Source organism: Neolamprologus brichardi, chromosome 3 (assembly GCF_056152115.1).
Source record: "Neolamprologus brichardi isolate AB-2024 chromosome 3, ASM5615211v1, whole genome shotgun sequence".
NCBI lineage: Eukaryota > Metazoa > Chordata > Actinopteri > Cichliformes > Cichlidae > Neolamprologus > Neolamprologus brichardi.
The window spans coordinates 50,162,726-50,183,365 of record NC_142106.1 but is presented as its reverse complement, the minus strand read 5'-3'; the positions used below and the strand labels follow the sequence as shown (position 1 = coordinate 50,183,365).

General features: G+C 42.1%; 1 protein-coding gene across 1 annotated transcript; it reads right to left on the bottom strand.

The window, feature by feature from the left end:
• Positions 1-2,313: 2,313 nt before the first annotated feature.
• Positions 2,314-4,063, bottom strand: LOC148105738 (uncharacterized). Its single transcript, XM_087838380.1, has 5 exons — positions 4,048-4,063; positions 3,863-3,950; positions 3,701-3,763; positions 3,534-3,596; positions 2,314-3,422 (listed from the first exon to the last, which is right to left on the bottom strand). Exons 1-5 carry the CDS (start codon positions 4,061-4,063, stop codon positions 2,891-2,893), a joined length of 762 nt encoding a protein of 253 aa, XP_087694506.1. The 3' UTR covers positions 2,314-2,890.
• Between the last annotated feature and the right edge of the window lie 16,577 nt (positions 4,064-20,640).

Below are 20,640 nucleotides of genomic sequence, written 5' to 3'. Positions count from 1 at the left end.
GTCTTTTTTAGACTGCACTGTGGGATAGAGACTGGTGAAGTCGTAGTAAAATATTTTTTCATCACAACCAGTCTTGTGGTACAGCTTTAGAGCATTTGTGCGACCTCCAAAAAGGGCGTCTCGGGGATTCATGCGTTCTGGCTTTCTGTATGTGTGCATGAAAGCCACAACTGCAGGGTCTGTCTGCTTCAAGGCAGCCCATTCACATTCCCACATCACTATTACGTTCACACTGTGTTGTGATCTCAGTGCATCAACTTTGTCACAAAACATGCGATGCAGCAGTCCATAGGATGCTTTGCTGACAGGATTAACTTCACTCTCGGGGTAACATTTAACACAGCCGTGGTGAAAACATCGTGCAAATTCATAAGCTGTATTACTTGTGGGGTCAAAACCGTCCACAAAATACGGTCCAACCCTCTGTTCGCCTCCTCTGAGAGCATGTTTTACCACTTTGTTGGTGGTGTGGGACACGTATTGAAGCCATTCGATAGAGACGTTAGAAAACGTCTTATTCTGCTCAACGTATGCCCCGTCATACGTGAGAGCGAGCGTGTCTCTAGTCAGAAACAGCGTTTTATACACACCCATACTAAATGCAGCCAAGGTGGTATACATGAATGGATCAACTTGTGTACAACCCAGTAACGTGTCACAATAAATGCTGCATGCTTTACGCAGGACATCAACATCGTTAACACAGTAACGCCTGAGTTCAGCCTGAAAATCAAAGGGATTCTGTGAGGCAACCTGGTACCATTCCATGAATCGCCCCTTATCGCTTTCAGACATGTGCTCATAGCCGTAGAAGGAGGGGTCTGGGTACGGGCCCACATAATGCTCATTATCCCTCGTATTAAACCTGTGTGGGAAATGGCCCTTCTGCAGGTCTTGAAAACCTAAAGCAGAGGGTATTTTGGCAAGGCCCATGGGCAAAAAGCTGAACGAATCAATCCATCGCTGGTCATAGTCCCTGTCATACATCAAAATCACACGGCTGCCGCTCATTATGACACTAGGTGTTATGCACTGTCTGACAAAGTACTCGAGGAGTATGTAGTTGTCAAAGCCAGATGCATTATGTGCTATGAAAGTGTACCCACGAAACCTTGGGCGTCTGTAATGTTGCACAAACGCCTCCACACACTTTAATGTGTTAAATGTGAACTTATTGCCCTTCAGATCAGACGCACACACAAAGTTAGCCTCGTGTTTACCGTTGTGGTACCTAGTCTCGAAATCATATAAAATGTATTTATCGCTAGGCTTCTGTTTTTCAACAGGCTGTATGAAACACTGATGGTCGGAGTCTCCGGTTAATTTAGGCTCGCGGCAGTGCTCGCATCTAGGCTGGGCACATCTGTGTGGCGATTTCTTGGATTCTCTATATGTGGTGCCACAGTGCATGCAATGTTTCATATTATCACAGGGGATCATGTTGTGTTTTAATTCTGGTAATTTGTGTTGCTGGTAACAGTGTTGTGATTTGCAGATGCGGTTACAGTCGCTGCATTTCACTGTGGGACCCCTGTGGTGTTGACAGAGTGAATAACATGTGTTACATCTATGTTTACAGCTATGGTGTAATGGTGTATTATATGTACCGTAACAGAAATTACACACATAGGATGCACCAAGAAAAGCGGTCGGGTTTAAAATCAGGTGGTAATGTTGATTATGGAGATACATCATCAACGTGTTTGTGTTTGGCTCTTCATGTGTGAAAAAACATTCCAGGCGTTTACGCCCTTCTGTGTGGTAATAGATTACAATCTTAATGTTGAAGTGCTTCTCAAATTTACCGACATCAGTGAATGATACTTGCTGTGTGTCGCATAGACCTACTTCAGCATGCATCCGTTTAGCTGTAGCGAGTTTTTCTAGCTCAGAGGCTGATGAGTTTAATGAATGTGCTATACATAGGGAGAAGCACAAATTGTTGTGTGTTGTTTGGTGTGTATAAATGTCTGCCTTTCTTTGAGAGAATCTCATCATAAGGGATTTGTGCCAGTCTTAAGCGAGCCCCACCACTACTGTTCTGAGCTACCGTGACAATAAACTCTAATTCATCATCACCGATAGATTCATCATTACTCTGCATAACTTGTGCAATTCGATCGAGAAACAGCTCCGGATCATACCGATCATCAGCGTTTAAAACAGCCTGAACATCTGAAGCCAGCGAGGGGCCACGCAGGACCATGTTTAGAACACTGCCCTTTTGAGATCCAGCCACAGCTCGGTCTACCACATTGGCTAAGCACTCGCGCACTCGCGCACTCGCGCACTCGCGCACTCGCGCACTCGCGCACTCGCGCAGGTACTTGTTCTGGATGATCGAGACTTATACCCCTAAAATCAAGGCGCTCACGCAATTCGCGAGCATTAAAATTAGGTATCTCTCTAATGTGTGGCTGGGAGCGCCTGCCAGATACAGATTGCACAACGGGCTCAATCACGATAGTATCACTTTGTGAGAAATTTACAATGACTGAGGGGGTGTGTGGTGTTGCAGCGGCGCCCGGACACGCATGTGTGGCTGAAGTACTAGTAGAAGCGGTAACAGGCTCAATAGCACCAGCAGCAATACGGTTAGCATCAGTAACAACACTGGTCCGAGCAACACCTGATGTACTATCACTATTATTAACAACAACAATAGCCCCATCAGCAATAGCAGGCGTAGGAACAGTCTGACGAGGATGTGTATCAGATGAGGCTGATGCAGGCACACTATTAAGTCTAGCTATAATATCGTCTAATTTGTTATTTGTTTCTTCAGCCCACTGCATAAAAGTCTCTAAGTCAAAACATCTAACAGGAGTGGAGGTTCCGTTATTATGCTTAAATAATTTATTTGGAGGGTCCATGGTCTGGATTTTAAAAGTCAGGGACTTGAAATTTTGCTGCAGATGATGTCTAATGTACTACACACTTTGTTTATGAATTTGGTAAACTGTTGCCTTTGTACCTGTGCTTCTTGGTGGTATTGATTGAGTCTAGCTTCAATCAAACATAATTTATCAGCTATTGAAGCTATATGACTCTGTTCAGCAGGCTGAGCGTCTGAAACCTTCATGTAAGCATCATACGCCGCTGATATTTGAGAGTCTGTTATACCGTCGTCTTCAAAATCTATGTGTGAATCAACGCTATTTCTGACACATTCTGGTGTGGTGGGTATATGAACAAGATCGAAATCTGATATACTGTACTCAAAAACATCAGAGAAATCACGAGGCAACCACTCACTCGGGGGTGTTGCAGGTCCGCTGATGAAGATCGCTTCTGACTCTCCACTGTTGCACAAAGCTCCAGGTTTTTGTTGTTCTGGGAGGTCGATACTGCTTAAACATTCCAAAAATGTCTGGAATAGTACGGTGTCCTGATCATTATGAGGAGGGGTACTGTGCTGCAGTCTGTGAAGATAGATATGTGTTAAAACATTTATACATGTACCCATTTCAAACAGAATAAGCGTGTCTCCCTCTCTATCTCTTTTTATCTAATTTATATATACCTATGCTTACCTTGTAGTGTGCGTTATTCCGGACGGCCCTGGTTCTCCGCACATAAGGTTCTCTGGCGTGGCTCTGTATGTGTAAAACGGTTGGTTTTAGAACATTTGGAATTGTTTAAACCCATTTGCTGTTTTTTTTAAAAAAATACACAATTATACATCCCGTTGTATACATACCTTTTGTAAGGATGGGCTCTGTGGTCACGGTGTCTGAATGTTTTCCTGCTCAGTTTGTTAACCCTGGAACAAATCAAAGAAAAACTCTGTTATTATATAATTTAAAACAATCGCAAGCTTAAAACATACATACGATTAAAAATCGCGTAATTCTGTACACACCTTGTGCCTGTTAGAGAACTTGTTCCATCTGTAAAAGCTCCCGTTTCTAAAGAAAAGGGTCCTGTGCCGTTCTCCCGAACACCTAAAAATTAAGCTTTTGTTTTAGGAAAAAAATAGTTTGAATATCCTATAATAAGTTAACATAACACTTTTAAAAATACAATAATAGGTTTTGTTTTACTTACCGTTTAAGATGTCCATGTTATAAAGAACGATGTTAGTTTTGATGATCTCAAAGGAAATGGTGTGGTCCGCGACGAGTGCAGAGTTCTCCCTGAGCCTAGCATGGCTCTCAGTTAAATACCTTCTCCAGGAACAAAGCCAGTACACAGCTGTTTCACACCTTAAGGTTCACACTCCCTTGCTACTTCCCAGAGTCCTCCAAGAGATGAAAGTCTGGTCCTCTGGAGTTCCTGTTTCCCGCCAACATCCTTACTACACCCCCCTACCATTTGTCTAGGTGGCTTTGTCTCATTCTTAGTTCAACATTCCGAAATCCCGATTTTTAAATAAAATGATCGCATCAACCCTGGAAAGAAACCCCAGTAGATGTGTGAAAAAACTAGTTAAATTAAAACTAGGGGATTGATTAAATAAAACGCTTGTGAACATGCTGACATTACCCATTCAGAAGAAATTCCCACTTGTGCCGTTTTTAAAATAAATTGCATGCATCGCAGCAAGCTGAGATATTGTCAGATTTAGAAAATTAGTGTGACTAAAACACTATTACCAACACTTTTGACTAGATGTAAATAAAAACCACGCCCTCTTTGTTAAGGCGCACTGCGAACCAAAACAGCTTCCACTCCACTCAGCTTCAAAACAAAGAATTGCTTTTAAGAACACATATGTCTGCATAACTGAATGTCGAGATACACCTAAGTGATAAAAATAGTTTAATTAAAAAACCCTATGGTTTGATTAAATTAAAACCCAGTTAAAAACACATAAACTCATATAACCCCCTCTGACGCCCTGTGTGTTTCCATACATGAAGTAGCATGCCCCCCGAGCACACCTGCTGACGTCCTGTGTGTTTCCACACATGAACTAGCATGGCTCTCAGTTAAATACCTTCTCCAGGAACAAAGCCAGTACACAGCTGTTTCACACCTTAAGGTTCACACTCCCTTGCTACTTCCCAGAGTCCTCGAAGAAAACAAAAGACTGCTCCTCTGGAGATGCCCCCGAGCACACCTGCTGACGTCCTGTGTGTTTCCACACATGAACTAACATGCCCCCGAGCACACCTGAACGCGCATGCGCGCACGCACGAATCCGGTCAAACCGCGAATGCAGAGTTCTCCCTGAGCCTAGCACGGCTCTCAGTTAAATACCTTCTCCAGGAACAAAGCCAGTACACAGCTGTTTCACACCTTAAGGTTAACACTCCCTTGCTACTTCCCAGAGTCCTCGAAGAGACAAAAGACTGCTCCTCTGGAGATGCCCCCGAGCACACCTGCTGACGTCCTGTGTGTTTCCACACATGAACGCGCATGCGCCGAGCACACCTGAATGCGCACACGCACACGCACACGCACACGCACACGCACACGCACACGCACAAATCCGGTCAAACCGGTTGTCAAACCGGTTTGGTTGGCCGCCATATTGGACTAGTGCCCCCTTATTACTACTGTGGGCGATAAACAAACAAGAGAGACGGACTCGCGACAGAAAAGCCGATCAGCTGATCATTAATCAGTTTCACAATTGAAATAGCAGCAGGAGAGGGAGGGGGAGAGAAAAGGCAGTCGCTCCATGTATCGGTTGTTAAGCTTAACGCGGGAATGCTTTACAAACATTCAGAGATGAACTTACACACTTGCTTTACTTCTCTCTGGGATAAATTCCTCGGAGATGAAATGCTCGTTTGGTAGCGAGGCTACAAATACACACAGCCGCTCTATCACGTGATGCACACTGCTGCGACGTGCTACGGTTATGAAGCGAGTTATGCTTTTTTTCACGTACATTATTTTAGAGCAGAGCTACAGATTAAAAATGTCCAAGGCAAAGCAGTCAAAGTCTGGCTATACTTCACAGCAAAAGATGCAAACTCAACAGCCTGCAACAAGTGCTTTAAGCTGATACTGTGCAAAGAAGGTAACGCCTCAAATCTGATGAAACACCTGGTAACGCATAGCGTTTTTTTAAAAGCCGAGAAATGCACCGTATTTGATAGCTTGCTGCAAGACCGAGCGCATCTACTACGGGTGTGGTGCCTGTTATCAGACCCGGAGTTAGCAACATCCCCCAAAAACCCGAAGAGGAGAGTCCTGGCCCCTAGCCTTGCCAGTGTAGCAGAAATGATGACGGATGATGATGGCAGCAGCAGCTGTTCTTCTCTGCGTGAGTAGCTTAATGTTGTTCGTGTGTAATTTACTTTGAGTAGGCTAACCACGTTATTACATTAATGCATGTAAGGTGAACTAGCAAACACCGTCGTAGTTACATGCGGCTGTCTTCTTGTTTGATGGCAGATACTCCCTTCACCCTGGCCAAAAAGGCTAAAATGACCAAAGAAAAAGTGGAAAACAGCTAAACATGAGAGGTTTTTGTACAAAGTTTGTGTTCTCCATTCTTTAAGCACCGGCACCGTTTCAAAAGTACGGGGTTGGCAGTTATCAGATAAAACCTAAACGATACCCATCCCTAGCACTCAGTGATGATGGTGCTGTGGCCCCACCACCTCTACCTCTTTGTAAAGGAACTAACTGTAATCTGAAGCTTCAAATGGAACTAAGACTTCCTCCACTAAGTGGCAGTGTTTGATGAGAAAGTGTTAGTGGAGCTGGCCTGGAGTCAGAAACAAGAAGATGCAGGATTTGGGCTGAAATGGGGAAAAGTGGTTAGCACTAGTGTCTTAAAGGAAGAAGGTTGTAGGTTGAAGCTTGTTGGTCTTTCTGTGGAGGTTGGATGTTCTCCCAGTGTCCAATGAAATGCTGCTTAGGTTCATTGGTGCTTCTAAATTGGCTGTAGGTGTGGATGTGAGAGAGTGCTTCTCTGTCTCTCTCTGTTGGCCCTGTGATGGACTGCTCACCTGTGCAGGTGGACCACGCCTCTTGCCCTATGACAGCTAGGGCACAGGCTCCAGCCCTGTGAGCCTAAGCTGAATAAACAGTTAGCAAAAATGATCCATAGATGGCCTGAAATTCCCCAGTTAGCAGTTTGGTAGATAGCTATGACATGCTAATCCCATCCAGCAGCTGTATTCTACCTGTAAGCTGATCCCTGCTGAGCCAAAGCACTTTTTCATATACAAATTACAACCTTTAATAGAAACCTATTGGTCAGCATCTTATTAGCCTGCTGTTAGCTTCATTCCACAGAAGATTGAGAGAAACTAACAGAGTTGATAAAGAATATAGAGAAATGTGCTGATTTAAAGCCTTTGAAGTGCTTCAGATGATCTCTGTCCACTTCTGTCCACTCATTCATTCATGTAAGCTTTCTAATGCGGCTTTGATCTTCACAGTCTGCTTTATGAAACTCATTCTAACCCTGAATGTCAGAGTGTTCCTCCTTCTCTTTCCCATCATTCATGCTGGCAGTGGAGGAGATTTGGATGTTGGACTGTGTTTTGGATGATGTGTGTATGTTTGTGTTGGACTGCTGTCTGTAAAGCAAATGCACATTTTGCTTTGGATTTCAGTGTCAGACAGACTTTACTGTGGAATGAAGAGTTTGAGAGTTTCACAGTGAATTATCCAGTGGATGATTTTTCTTCTTCTTTGAAGGTTTGAAATGTGAACATTGTTCTGCTACAGTCAATGGACTAAACCAGAGAAGAAGAAAACAGACTTTACCATGAAGATCCTCAGTGTGGATCAGTATAATCTCAGCCTGATGTCTGCAGTTTAGTGTCAGCAAAACTAAAACATACTGACTGACCTCAGAGTTTCAAGTCCACATCCTGGACTGTCCAGGAAACCATACAGATGCTTCACTCCTGAATCTTGCAGCTTGTTGTTGGAGCTCAGGTCCAGCTCTCTCAGATGGGAGGGGTTGGACTTCAGTGCTGCTGCCAGATAATCACAGCTGATCTCTGACAAACCACAGCTCTCCAATCTGTATAAAGAATAAAAGATGTAAGTTTATTAGACAAAGTGTGAGCTTGAAATCATTTAGTGTTTCATCATCTGTTCAGAGCTGAAGAAGTTTCAGAATGTAGAAGTTTAGAAAATGTAAACTCCAAACAGCTGAAGCCAACAGGAAGCAGCTTCAAACAAACACAACAAGAGAAAAAACTCTGAACGTTTCACATTAAAGTCATACATTTATTATAAAAACAGGACAAAGACTTGAAAAAGTCGTGTTTTTCCTTCCAGGAACCACAAGGCTTCACTTTTAAAGGTGAAGTGTGAAAGAAATGGACATATTTGAAGTCCAACACCTTTTTCCAGTCACATTATTAAAGCAGACAAACTACAAGCTCATTTTCATTCCAACAAGTCATCTTCTGACCTGGACTAACAACACTGGTCTCTATGTGCAGCTGGCTGTGAGACCAGTGCTCAGGGACGGTCTACAAAGTGACACACTGAAAGAACATCACACACTAATTTGCTTCCAGCACTTTCACACAAACATCTACTGTCATTATTGTCACCAAACTCTGTGGATCCTATATTGCAAATTCAAATGGGATTCAAATGGTCAGACAAAACAGGGTTATGAGGAAATATGATGAAATGTTGTGTATTAGCAGCAAGTTATTGAATCATTTCCCTCAGAAACCAAACAAAATGATTGACAAACATGTTTTTACAAACTCAGTGTTGGACTTGGATCAGCAGGATAAGCTGATGTTTAAAGGCATTTGAGTCTCGCTGTATGAGAGTCCAGTTATTACTCAATATTTATGGATGATGTTCTTTCAGTGTTGCACTTTGTAGACGCTCTCTGAGCCTCACAGCCAGCTGCACATGGACCAGCTGACATTACCCAGCATTAGAGGCGGGTGTAAAAAATGGATTTTCCTATTTAAATGGATTTAATTTGAATAAAGCGATGTTGATTCATTCAATCCTGAATCAATTTTTAATATAAATGTATTTTGCCAGAATCTCAGGTTAAAGCTCCCAAAAGTATTTCAACAACAACCAAACAGATAAAACAGTAAATGAGAGCAGCTAAACGCACAAAGATGGAAACACAGAGCGTGGATTGTTCACTCGACGGCACGGACACGGACACGCCGTCGGGGCTGAAAGTGGACAGCTCACAGATCCTGAAGCTGCAGGTTTCATCTGTCTCCAACCAAAACTGACTGAACCAGCAGCAAAAGAAGATCCAAACTACGCTTTACATTTGATGAACATCGTCATGAATTCTCTCTGACTTTTTTTTTTTTGAAAATATTTTTATTGAAAAAAGAAAACAACAGTACTTGCAGTTACCGAAATACAATCAACCTTTATTCATTTTCCCAAGTAAATAAACTTACATATATATATATATATATATATATATATATATATATATGAAAAAAAACAATGCATTCTAAAATAAAGACCCCCCCCCCCCTTCCCCCGTCCCACACAGAACAACACAACCATCAAACATATTAGAGGAATATAACAGTAACAGAAGTACATTTAAACAGGCAATACCTCTAGACTAGCAAAATAAGATATAAAGGGTTGCCACTTGTGAAAAAAATTGGCTGTGTAACCTCTCAACATATATTTAATTTTTTCAAGTTTTAAAAAAAAAAACATGACATCTTTAAGTCTCCGGGAAATAGTAGGATACTTAACAGACTTCCAATGCAACAATATTAGACGTCTCGCTAATAGGGATTTGAAGGCTATAATATCCTTTTGTGTGGAATCAAGTGTAGGTGAGCGAACAGGAATCCCAAATACAGCAATCAGAGGACAAGGATGAAGAGTTACCCCAAGAACAGTTGACATAATAGCAAAATACCCTGTCCAGAAACTTTGTAGCTCAGGACACAGAAAAAACATGTGGCTAAGGTGACAAGGAGAACCATGGCATTTATCACATTTATTTTCCACTTCTGGATACAATTCAGAAAGTCTAGACTTAGAGAAATGCACCCTGTGTATGACCTTAAATTGAATAAGTCCAAGACGAGCACAGGAGGTGGAAGATCGTACCCTCGCTATAGCCTGTTCCCAAGACTCCTCATGTATTCGAATTCCTAGTTCTCCTTCCCATGTACACTTAAGCTTAACATTAGAGTGGTTACTAAAAGACAGAATTGCATCATAGAGTTTCGAAATGGTTCCTCTGTGATGAGGAATAAATGATAACGTAGTTTCCCACTGCTGTTCTGGAGGTAAAGAGGGGAAATCTGGGAAACACTTGGCAACAAAATTTCAAATTTGAAAATAGCGAAACAAATGGGTGATAGGGAGATTTTACCGAGAAGACAAGTTGGGGAAAATATCGAAAACACCATCCACATATAAATGTTTGAACTGTTTTATACCCTTGTCACACCACACTGAGAATGTCGAGTCCAAAAGTGAAGGGGGAAACAAATGGTTGTCGCTTTGAGGACCCGAGGAAGACGGCATTACAAAATTAAAGTGACATGTAAACTGAAACCAGATTTTGAGTGTGTTAAGAACCACCTGATTATCAGTGTACAGAGAGGGTTTTACGGGTAAAGAGGAATAGAGCAAAGCCGGTAAAGAAGAGCCCTTACATGATTATAGCTCCAATTTACACCACGAGGAACCAGAAGAGTTTAGCCAGTAGCAAAGTTTATGGATGTGAGCGGCCCAGTAGTAGGCTAAAAAATCAGGTAATGCAAGTCCTCCACTAAATCTGCATCGCTGCAGCAAAGTTTTAGAAACCCTAGGTGGCTTCCTTCCCCAAATGCAAGAACCAATAATCTTGTCCAGTGAAAAAAAAAAAGGTTTCGGCAAAAATAAGGGAATTGACTGAAATAAAAATAAAAAATTGGGTAAGATGTTCATTTTAACAACATTAATCTTACTGATTAAAGAAAGGGGGAGATTACCCCATCTTTGAATATCAGATGTGATCCTTGATATAAGAGGAGACAAATTTGCTGATTTAAGGCCAGCTAGAGAGCGAGTCACGTTAATCCCTAAGTACTTAAACCCAGATGGACCGAGACGAAAGGGTAGATCAGACTGTTGAAGTTGATGTGCTGCCGTATTAACAGGAAAACACTCACTTTTCCCCAAATTTAATTTATAACCTGAGAACGAACTGAAGTTCTCCAGAATACTTAAAACAGCAGGGATGGAGCATGCAGGGTCAGTCACATATAATAACAAGTCATCCGCATACAATGATACTTTATGTGTAATTCCATTATGGATGATTCCCCTGAATACAGTAGAAGATCTCAATGTAATAGACAGAGGCTTGATGGCAATGGCAAAGAGTAAGGGAGACAAAGGGCAACCTTGACGACAACCACGACCCAGCGCAAAATAATCAGAGTAAACATCATTAGTATGAACACTGGCTTTAGGGGACGAATAAAGAAGCCGAATCCAGGAAATAAATTTATCGCCAAAACCAAATTTCTCTAAAACTGCAAACAAGTACTCCCACTCCACCCTATCGAAAGCCTTTTCAGCATCTAAAGAAATCACAAGTTCAGGAAGTTCAGATAGACGCTTTGAGTAAATAACATTAAAGAGTGTACGGGTATTAAAAAACAATTGCCGTCCCTTTATAAAGGGACGGCAATTGTCCCTTTATAAAGGGACGTCTAATACGTCTATTAGCGAGACGTCTAATATTGTTGCATTGGAAGTCTGTTAAGTATCCTACTATTTCCCGGAGACTTAAAGATGTCATGTTTTTTTTTTAAAACTTGAAAAAATTAAATATATGTTGAGAGGTTACACAGCCAATTTTTTTCACAAGTGGCAACCCTTTATATCTTATTTTGCTAGTTCTTTATAAAGAACATTGCTGTCCTGTCGGTGGCGCTGTCACTTGGTGTTCGCTCGCTCTGTGGTATAGTATCGCTTCCTGTTCCTGCTCAAACACAGTGGTGTTTCTGAGTAGCTTATTTGCTTAGCAGTTTAATTAACAACTTTTAAATACATTCTTTTTTCACAGTATAATCTTCACGTGCTTCATCCGAAGCACACTTTCTGTGTACTCACTACCTAATTTATAGCCAAAGTATTCACTCACTGTCTCTGTACTGTTTCGCTAGCTTAGCTCGTAGCCGACCCGTTAGCACCATGGCTACTTCACCTGTCCCTTCTGCACTTTCTTGCTCATTGTGTCAGATGTTTAGCTATTCCTCGGCCTCCTTTAGCAGTAATGATATCTGTAACAAATGTAGCATATTTGCAGCTCTGGAGGCCAGGATTACTGAACTGGAGACTCGGCTTTGCACCCTGCTCTCACCCTTAGCTAGCCAGGCCCCTGTAGCTGGTGCAGCCGAAGATAGCGTAAGCCCCGCTAGCTGTTCCCCGGCAGATCCCAAGCAGCTGGGGAAAGACGGCTGGGTAACGGTGAGGAGGAAGCGTAGTCCTAAACAGAAGCCCCAGGTACACCACCAACCCGTTCATGTGTCTAACCGTTTTTCCCCACTCGGTGACACACCCGCTGGGGGTCAAACTCTGGTAATTGGTGATTCTGTTCTCAGACATGTGAAGCTAGAGACACCGGCAACCATAGTCAATTGTCTTCCAGGGGCCAGAGCAGGCGACATTGAAGGAAATTTAAAACTGCTGGCTAAGGGTAAACGTAAATTCAGTAAAATCATAATTCACGTCGGCAGTAATGACACCCGGTTACGCCAATCGGAGGTCACTAAAATCAATATTGAATCGGTGTGCAACTTTGCCAAAACAATGTCGGACTCTGTAGTTTTCTCTGGTCCCCTCCCCAATCAGACCAGGAGTGACATGTTTAGCCGCACGTTCTCCTTAAATTGCTGGCTGTCTGAGTGGTGTCCCAGAAACGATGTGGGCTTCATAGATAATTGGCAAACCTTCTGGAGGAAACCTGGTCTTGTTAGGAGAGATGGCATCCATCCCACTTTGGATGGAGCAGCTCTCATTTCTAGAAATATCGACAAATTTATTAAACCCCTCAAAACATGACTATCCAGAGTTGGGACCAGGAAGCAGAGTTGCAGTCTTACACGCCTCTCTGCAGCTTCTCTCCTCCTGCTACCCCCCCAAAAACCCATCTCCATAGAGACTGTGTCTGCTTCCAAAAAGACAAAAAACAAACTAAAAACCAGCAACAAACAACTTAAACATTTACAAAGAAAGAACAATACAGTATCTACATCTGAACCAAAGAGTAAAACAGTGAAATGTGGATTATTAAATATTAGGTCTCTCTCCTCCAAGTCTCTGTTAGTACATGACTTAATAATTGATCAACAAATTGATTTACTCTGCCTTACAGAAACCTGGTTGCAGCAGGATGATTATGTTAGTTTAAATGAATCAACACCCCCGAGTCATTTTAACTACCAGAAATCTCGAAGCACAGGTCGAGGGGGTGGTGTGGCAGCAATTTTTCACACCAGTCTATTAATTAATGAAAGACCAAGACAGACTGTTAATTCATTTGAAAGCCTGATGCTTAGCATTGTCCAACCCAGCTGTGAAACTCAGAAACCAGTCTTACTTGTTATCATCTATCGTCCACCTGGGCCTTACACAGAGTTTCTGTCTGATTTCTCAGACTTTATATCTAATTTAGTTCTGAGCTCAGATAAAATAATTATTGTGGGTGATTTTAACATCCATGTTGATGCTAAAAATGACAGCCTCAACATGGCATTTAATCTGTTGTTAGACTCAATTGGTTTCTCTCAAAATGTAAAAGAACCCACCCACCACTTTAATCACACTCTAGATCTTGTTTTAACATATGGCATAGAAACTGAACATTTAACAGTGTTTCCTGAAAACCCTCTCCTGTCTGATCATTTCTTGATAACATTTACATTTACAATAATTGATTACGCAGCAGTGGAGAGTGGACTTTATCAAAGTAGATGTCTTTCTGAAAGCGCTGTAACTAAGTTTAAGAATATAATCCAGCCACTGTTATCATCGTCAATGCCCTGTACCAACACAGAGCAGAGCAGCTATCTGAACGCTACCCCAACAGAGGTCGATTATCTTGTTAATAATTTCACCTCCTCACTACGTACGACTCTGGATACTGTAGCTCCAGTGAAAACTAAGGTCTCTAATCAGAAGTACCTGACCCCGTGGTATAATTCTCAAACACGTACCCTAAAGCAGATGACTCGTAATCTGGAGAGGAAATGGCGTGTCACAAATTTAGAGGATCATCATTTAGCCTGGAGAAATAGTTTGTTGCTTTATAAGAAAGCCCTCCGCAAAGCCAGAACAGCTTACTACTCATCACTGATTGAAGAAAATAAGAACAACCCCAGGTTTCTCTTCAGCACTGTAGCCAGGCTGACAAAAAGTCAGAGCTCTTTTGAGCCAACCATCCCTTTAACGTTAACTAGTGATGACTTCATGAACTTCTTCACAAATAAAATTTTTATCATTAGAGAAAAAATTACCAATAATCATCCCACAGATGTAATATTATCTACAGCTACTCTTAGTTCCATTGATGTTAAGTTAGACTCTTTCTTTGCAATCGATCTTTTTGAGTTAACTTCAATAATTACTTCCTCCAAACCATCAACGTGTCTTTTAGACCCCATTCCTACAAAACTGCTCAAAGAAGTCCTGCCATTGATTAATTCTTCGATCTTATATATGATCAACCTATCTCTAATAATCGGCTATGTACCACAGGCCTTCAAGGTGGCTGCAGTTAAACCTTTACTCAAAAAGCCATCTCTAGACCCAGCAGTCTTAGCTAATTATAGGCCAATCTCCAACCTTCCTTTCATATCAAAAATCCTTGAAAGAGTAGTTGTCAAACAGCTAACAGATCATCTGCAGAGGAATGGTTTATTTGAAGAGTTTCAGTCAGGTTTCAGAGTTCATCACAGCACAGAAACAGCTTTAGTGAAGGTTACAAATGATCTTCTTATGGCCTCTGACAGTGGACTCATCTCTGTGCTTGTCCTTCTTGACCTTAGTGCAGCATTCGATACTGTTGACCATAATATCCTATTAGAGCGATTAGAACATGCTGTAGGTATTACAGGTATTGCACTGCAGTGGTTTGTATCATATCTATCTAATAGACTCCAATTTGTGCATGTAAATGGAGAGTCCTCTTCACACACTGAGGTTAATTATGGAGTTCCACAGGGTTCAGTGCTAGGACCAATTCTGTTTACATTATACATGCTTCCCCTAGGCAGCATCATTAGAAGACATAGCATACATTTTCACTGCTATGCAGATGACACCCAGCTCTATCTGTCCATGAAGCCAGATAACACACACCAATTAGTTAAACTGCAGGAATGTCTTAAAGACATAAAGACTTGGATGAGCACTAACTTTCTGCTTCTTAACTCAGATAAAACTGAGGTCATTGTACTCGGCGCTGAAAAGCTTAGAAATATGGTATCTAACCAGATTCTTACTCTGGATGGCATTACCTTGGCCTCCAGTAACACTGTGAGGAACCTTGGAGTCATTTTTGACCAGGATATGTCCTTCAACGCACATATTAAACAAATATGTAAGACTGCGTTCTTCCATTTGCGCAACATCTCTAAAATTAGAAATATCCTGTCTCAGAGTGACGCTGAAAAACTAGTTCATGCATTTATTACTTCCAGGCTGGACTACTGCAATTCATTATTATCAGGATGTCCAAAAAACTCGCTGAAAAGCCTTCAGTTAATCCAAAATGCTGCAGCAAGAGTACTGACAGGGACTAGAAAGAGAGAGCATATTTCTCCTGTTTTGGCTTCCCTTCATTGGCTTCCTGTTAAATCCAGAATTGAATTCAAAATCCTTCTCCTCACATACAAGGTCTTAAATAATCAGGCCCCATCTTATCTTAATGACCTTGTAGTACCATATCACCCTATTAGAGCACTTCGCTCCCGCTCTGCAGGCCTACTTGTTGTTCCTAGAGTATTTAAAAGTAGAATGGGAGGGAGAGCCTTCAGTTTTCAGGCCCCTCTTCTGTGGAACCAGCTTCCAGTTTGGATTCGGGAGACAGACACTATCTCTACTTTTAAGATTAGGCTTAAAACTTTCCTTTTTGCTAAAGCATATAGTTAGGGCTGGACCAGGTGACCCTGAATCCTCCCTTAGTTATGCTGCAATAGATGTAGGCTGCCGGGGGATTCCCATGATGCATTGAGTTTTTCCTTTCCAGTCACCTTTCTCACTCACTATGTGTTAACAGACCTCTCTGTATTGAATCGTATCTGTTATTAATCTCTGTCTCTCTTCCACAGCATGTCTTTTATCCTGTCTTCCTTCTCTCACCCCAACCGGTCGCAGCAGATGGCCGCCCCTCCCTGAGCCTGGTTCTGCCGGAGGTTTCTTCCTGTTAAAAGGGAGTTTTTCCTTCCCACTGTCGCCAAAGTGCTTGCTCATAGGGGGTCATATGATTGTTGGGCTTTTCTCTGTATCTATGAAGCGCCTTGAGGCGACATTTGTTGTGATTTGGCGCTATATAAATAAAATTGAATTGAATTGAATATAAAGCCATTCTGCTCTTCAGATATAATTCGAGGAAGCACATCCTCAAGGCGAGATGCAATTACTTTAGCCAATACCTGTGCATCGGCATTAAGCAGAGATAATGGCCTGTAGGAACCACAGGAGGTTGGGTCCTTGTCATTTTTGAGAAGGAGCGCTGTGGTTGCTTGTGTGAAAGTAGGTGGTAATGAACCCGTTTCCAAGGATTCGTTAAACACAGACAAAAGCAATGGAGCCAATTTACCAATAAATGTTTTATAAAATTCAATTGGAAACCCATCTGGGCCCGGGGCTTTATTAGACTGCATAACTGTAATAGCTTTTAATACTTGCCATTAACCATTCATAAAAAGGAAGAAGAAAAAGACCAAACCAAAATGCCAGTGGCCATGAAGTGCCGAAATGGGACAGCCCCCCAACCCAACCCTGAACACAAATACACCCCAAGTCTCCACAGAACAGAACAAAGGAGACAGCAGTGTACCCCCAAAGTAGCAAAAATGATTCACCAAAGTGACTGGACTAATTGGAGTCTAAATAAAAATAAAAGCGAGAGAGGGAAAAACAACCTCTCGCCAACTTCTCTACAGTATAACAGTGTGCGCGTAACAGTAAACATGTTTTTTTTAAAAAAAGGGAAAAAAGAAAGAGGAAACCAACCAACCAAAAAAGATCTCACAGTACAAAATATGACGTCCTCAGAAGGAGAACTTTCCAACAAATCACCGAAAGTGCATAAAAGTAAAAAAAATAAATACATACATAAATAGATAAACAATTAAAACAAAAACAACCAAACAAAAAATAAATAAATAAAAATTTAACAGAAACAAAAAACAACCCAGTCCTATGCAAATCAATGCAGCAAGCTTGGAGAAGATTGTGCCGGACTGGTCCGAAGTTCAAGAGTATATTATATGATTCAGTTTCAATAAATAACAATGAAAATAAAATTCAATTCAATTCAATTCAATTCAATTTTATTTATATAGCGCCAAATCACAACAAAAGTCGCCTCAAGGCGCTTCATAGATACAGAGAAAAACCCAACAATCATATGACCCCCTATGAGCAAGCACTTTGGCGACAGTGGGAAGGAAAAACTCCCTTTTAACAGGAAGAAACCTCCGGCAGAACCAGGCTCAGGGAAGGGCGGCCATCTGCTGCGACCGGTTGGGGTGAGAGAAGGAAGACAGGATAAAAGACATGCTGTGGAAGAGAGACAGAGGTTAATAACAGATATGATTCAATACAGAGAGGTCTGTTAATACATAGTGAGCGAGAAAGGTGACTGGAAAGGAAAAACTCAATGCATCATGGGAATCCCCCGGCAGCCTACATCTATTGCAGCATAACTAAGGGAGGATTCAGGGTCACCTGGTCCAGCCCTAACTATATGCTTTAGCAAAAAGGAAAGTTTTAAGCCTAATCTTAAAAGTAGAGATAGTGTCTGTCTCCCGAATCCAAACTGGAAGCTGGTTCCACAGAAGAGGGGCCTGAAAACTGAAGGCTCTCCCTCCCATTCTACATTTAGATACTCTAGGAACAACAAGTAGGCCTGCAGAGCGAGAGCGAAGTTCTCTAATAGGGTGATATGGTACTACAAGGTCATTAAGATAAGATGGGGCCTGATTATTTACGACCTTGTATGTGAGGAGCAGGATTTTGAATTCAATTCTGGATTTAACAGGAAGCCATTGAAGGAAAGCCAAAACAGGAGAAATATGCTCTCTCTTTCTAGTCCCTGTCAGCACTCTTGCTGCAGCATTTTGGATTAGCTGAAGGCTTTTCAGTGAGTTTTTTTGGACATCCTGATAATAATGAATTGCAGTAGTCCAGCCTGGAAGTAATAAATGCATGAACTAGTTTTTCAGCGTCACTCTGAGACAGGATATTTCTAATTTTAGAGATGTTGCGCAGATGGAAGAACACAGTCTTACATATTTGTTTAATATGTGCGTTGAAGGACATATCCTGGTCAAAAATGACTCCAAGGTTCCTCACAGTGTTACTGGAGGCCAAGGTAATGCCATCCAGAGTAAGAATCTGGTTAGATACCATATTTCTAAGCTTTTCAGCGCCGAGTACAATGACCTCAGTTTTATCTGAGTTAAGAAGCAGAAAGTTAGTGGCCATCCAAGTCTTTATGTCTTTAAGACATTCCTGCAGTTTAACTAATGTGTGTTATCTGGCTTCATGGACAGATAGAGCTGGGTGTCATCTGCATAGCAGTGAAAATGTATGCTATGTCTTCTAATGATGCTGCCTAAGGGAAGCATGCATAATGTAAACAGGATTGGTCCTAGCACTGAACCCTGTGGATCTCCATAATTAACCTCAGTGTGTGAAGAGGACTCTCCATTTACATGCACAAATTGGAGTCTATTAGATAGATATGATACAAACCGCTGCAGTGCAATACCTGTAATACCTACAGCATGTTCTAATCGCTCTAATAGGATATTATGGTCAACAGTATCGAATGCTGCACTAAGGTCAAGAAGGACAAGCACAGAGATGAGACCACTGTCAGAGGCCATAAGAAGATCATTTGTAACCTTCACTAAAGCTGTTTCTGTGCTGTGATGAACTCTGAAACCTGACTGAAACTCTTCAAATAAACCATTCCTCTGCAGATGATCTGTTAGCTGTTTGACAACTACTCTTTCAAGGATTTTTGATATGAAAGGAAGGTTGGAGATTGGCCTATAATTAGCTAAGACTGCTGGGTCTAGAGATGGCTTTTTGATTAAAGGTTTAACTGCAGCCACCTTGAAGGCCTGTGGTACATAGCCGATTATTAGAGATAGGTTGATCATATATAAGATCGAAGAATTAATCAATGGCAGGATAAAATAAAAAATAAAAGGAACCAGCACACCAACAGTACAATAACTAGCACAACGGCCTAAGAAAACAATGCACAGGTGGTGAGCGTGAACCCTTAGCAGCATTACAGCATCAAACTGAGGGGCTATTGAGGCTCACCCAGAGATCAAAGTTTTGACATAATCACTGGCCTCCTCTGCTGAAACAAAGTCCTTCTCGACACCCTTATATGTGATGCGGAGTCGCGCTGGATGAAGCAGGCCATACCGAACACCTTCAATGCCACGGAGTTGCTGCCTGACCGTGTTGAATGCAGCACGAGCCCGTGCCACCCTGGGGGTGTAGTCGGGGAAGACTGAGATGGTCCGATCTCCGACCTTAATCTGTCGGCGTTCTCTAGCACGTCGTAAAATGTCAACACAGTCAGTATGGTAATGAAACCTGCATACAATGGCTAGTGGACGGTTGCCAGGCTTAGGTGCGGGCTGGAGGGTCCTGTGTGAACGATCCAAAAGCGGCTCCTTCCCCAGATCAAATGCTTCTTTTAGCAAGGAAGCTACGGCAGCAGTGGTGCACGTGTCAGGGCCCTCCGGTACTCCCACTATCCTAACATTGTTGCGCCGCGAACTGGACTCCAAATCTTCACACTTACTTTCCAGCTTGGCTACATGAGCTGTGAGGCCCTTGATAGTGTTTTTCATCTCAGCTATATCATCAGAGCAGACAGTGAGTGCGTGCTGCATCTCCTTCACTGTACCTTTTAGCTCAGACATGGTAGCGTCATTGGAAGCTTTATCGATCACCAGCTGCGTCTTCACCGCCTGCAGGTCGAACTTAATGGTAGACAAAGCATCAACCAGAGTATCCTGAAGTTCCTTTTTAAAGATGTCGGCGATATCTTTCCTCAGCGAAGCCAGCAACTCGACCTTGAGAGCCTCAATATCAGGATTAGCTTGACATGTGGGGGGCTTTGCAGGAGACGACGGCTCACTCGAGGGTGTGGTCGCGGTTTGCAAACTAGGCCTCAGTTGTGTTTGAATAGTACTGCGGGTTTTAACATTTTTTGCTGCCATTTTACGCCGGCCCGAGTAAAACTTCTCAACAAAACAATTCACAAACCAAAACAGGACTGGAAATATGGCCAAAAAGCGCAAATAAATAACAATTTAATCGAAGTCGGCGGGAGCTCCCAGACTTGCGTCCTACTCCATCAAAGCTCAACCGGAAGTCCTCTGAATTCTCTCTGACTTTGACGTTTACTTCCTGCACAGCTCTCTCTCTCTCAGTGTACTTCAAGAACAGTTTACCTTCAAAAATCTGTTTTCTGCATTATTCATTGCTTATTACGCACCA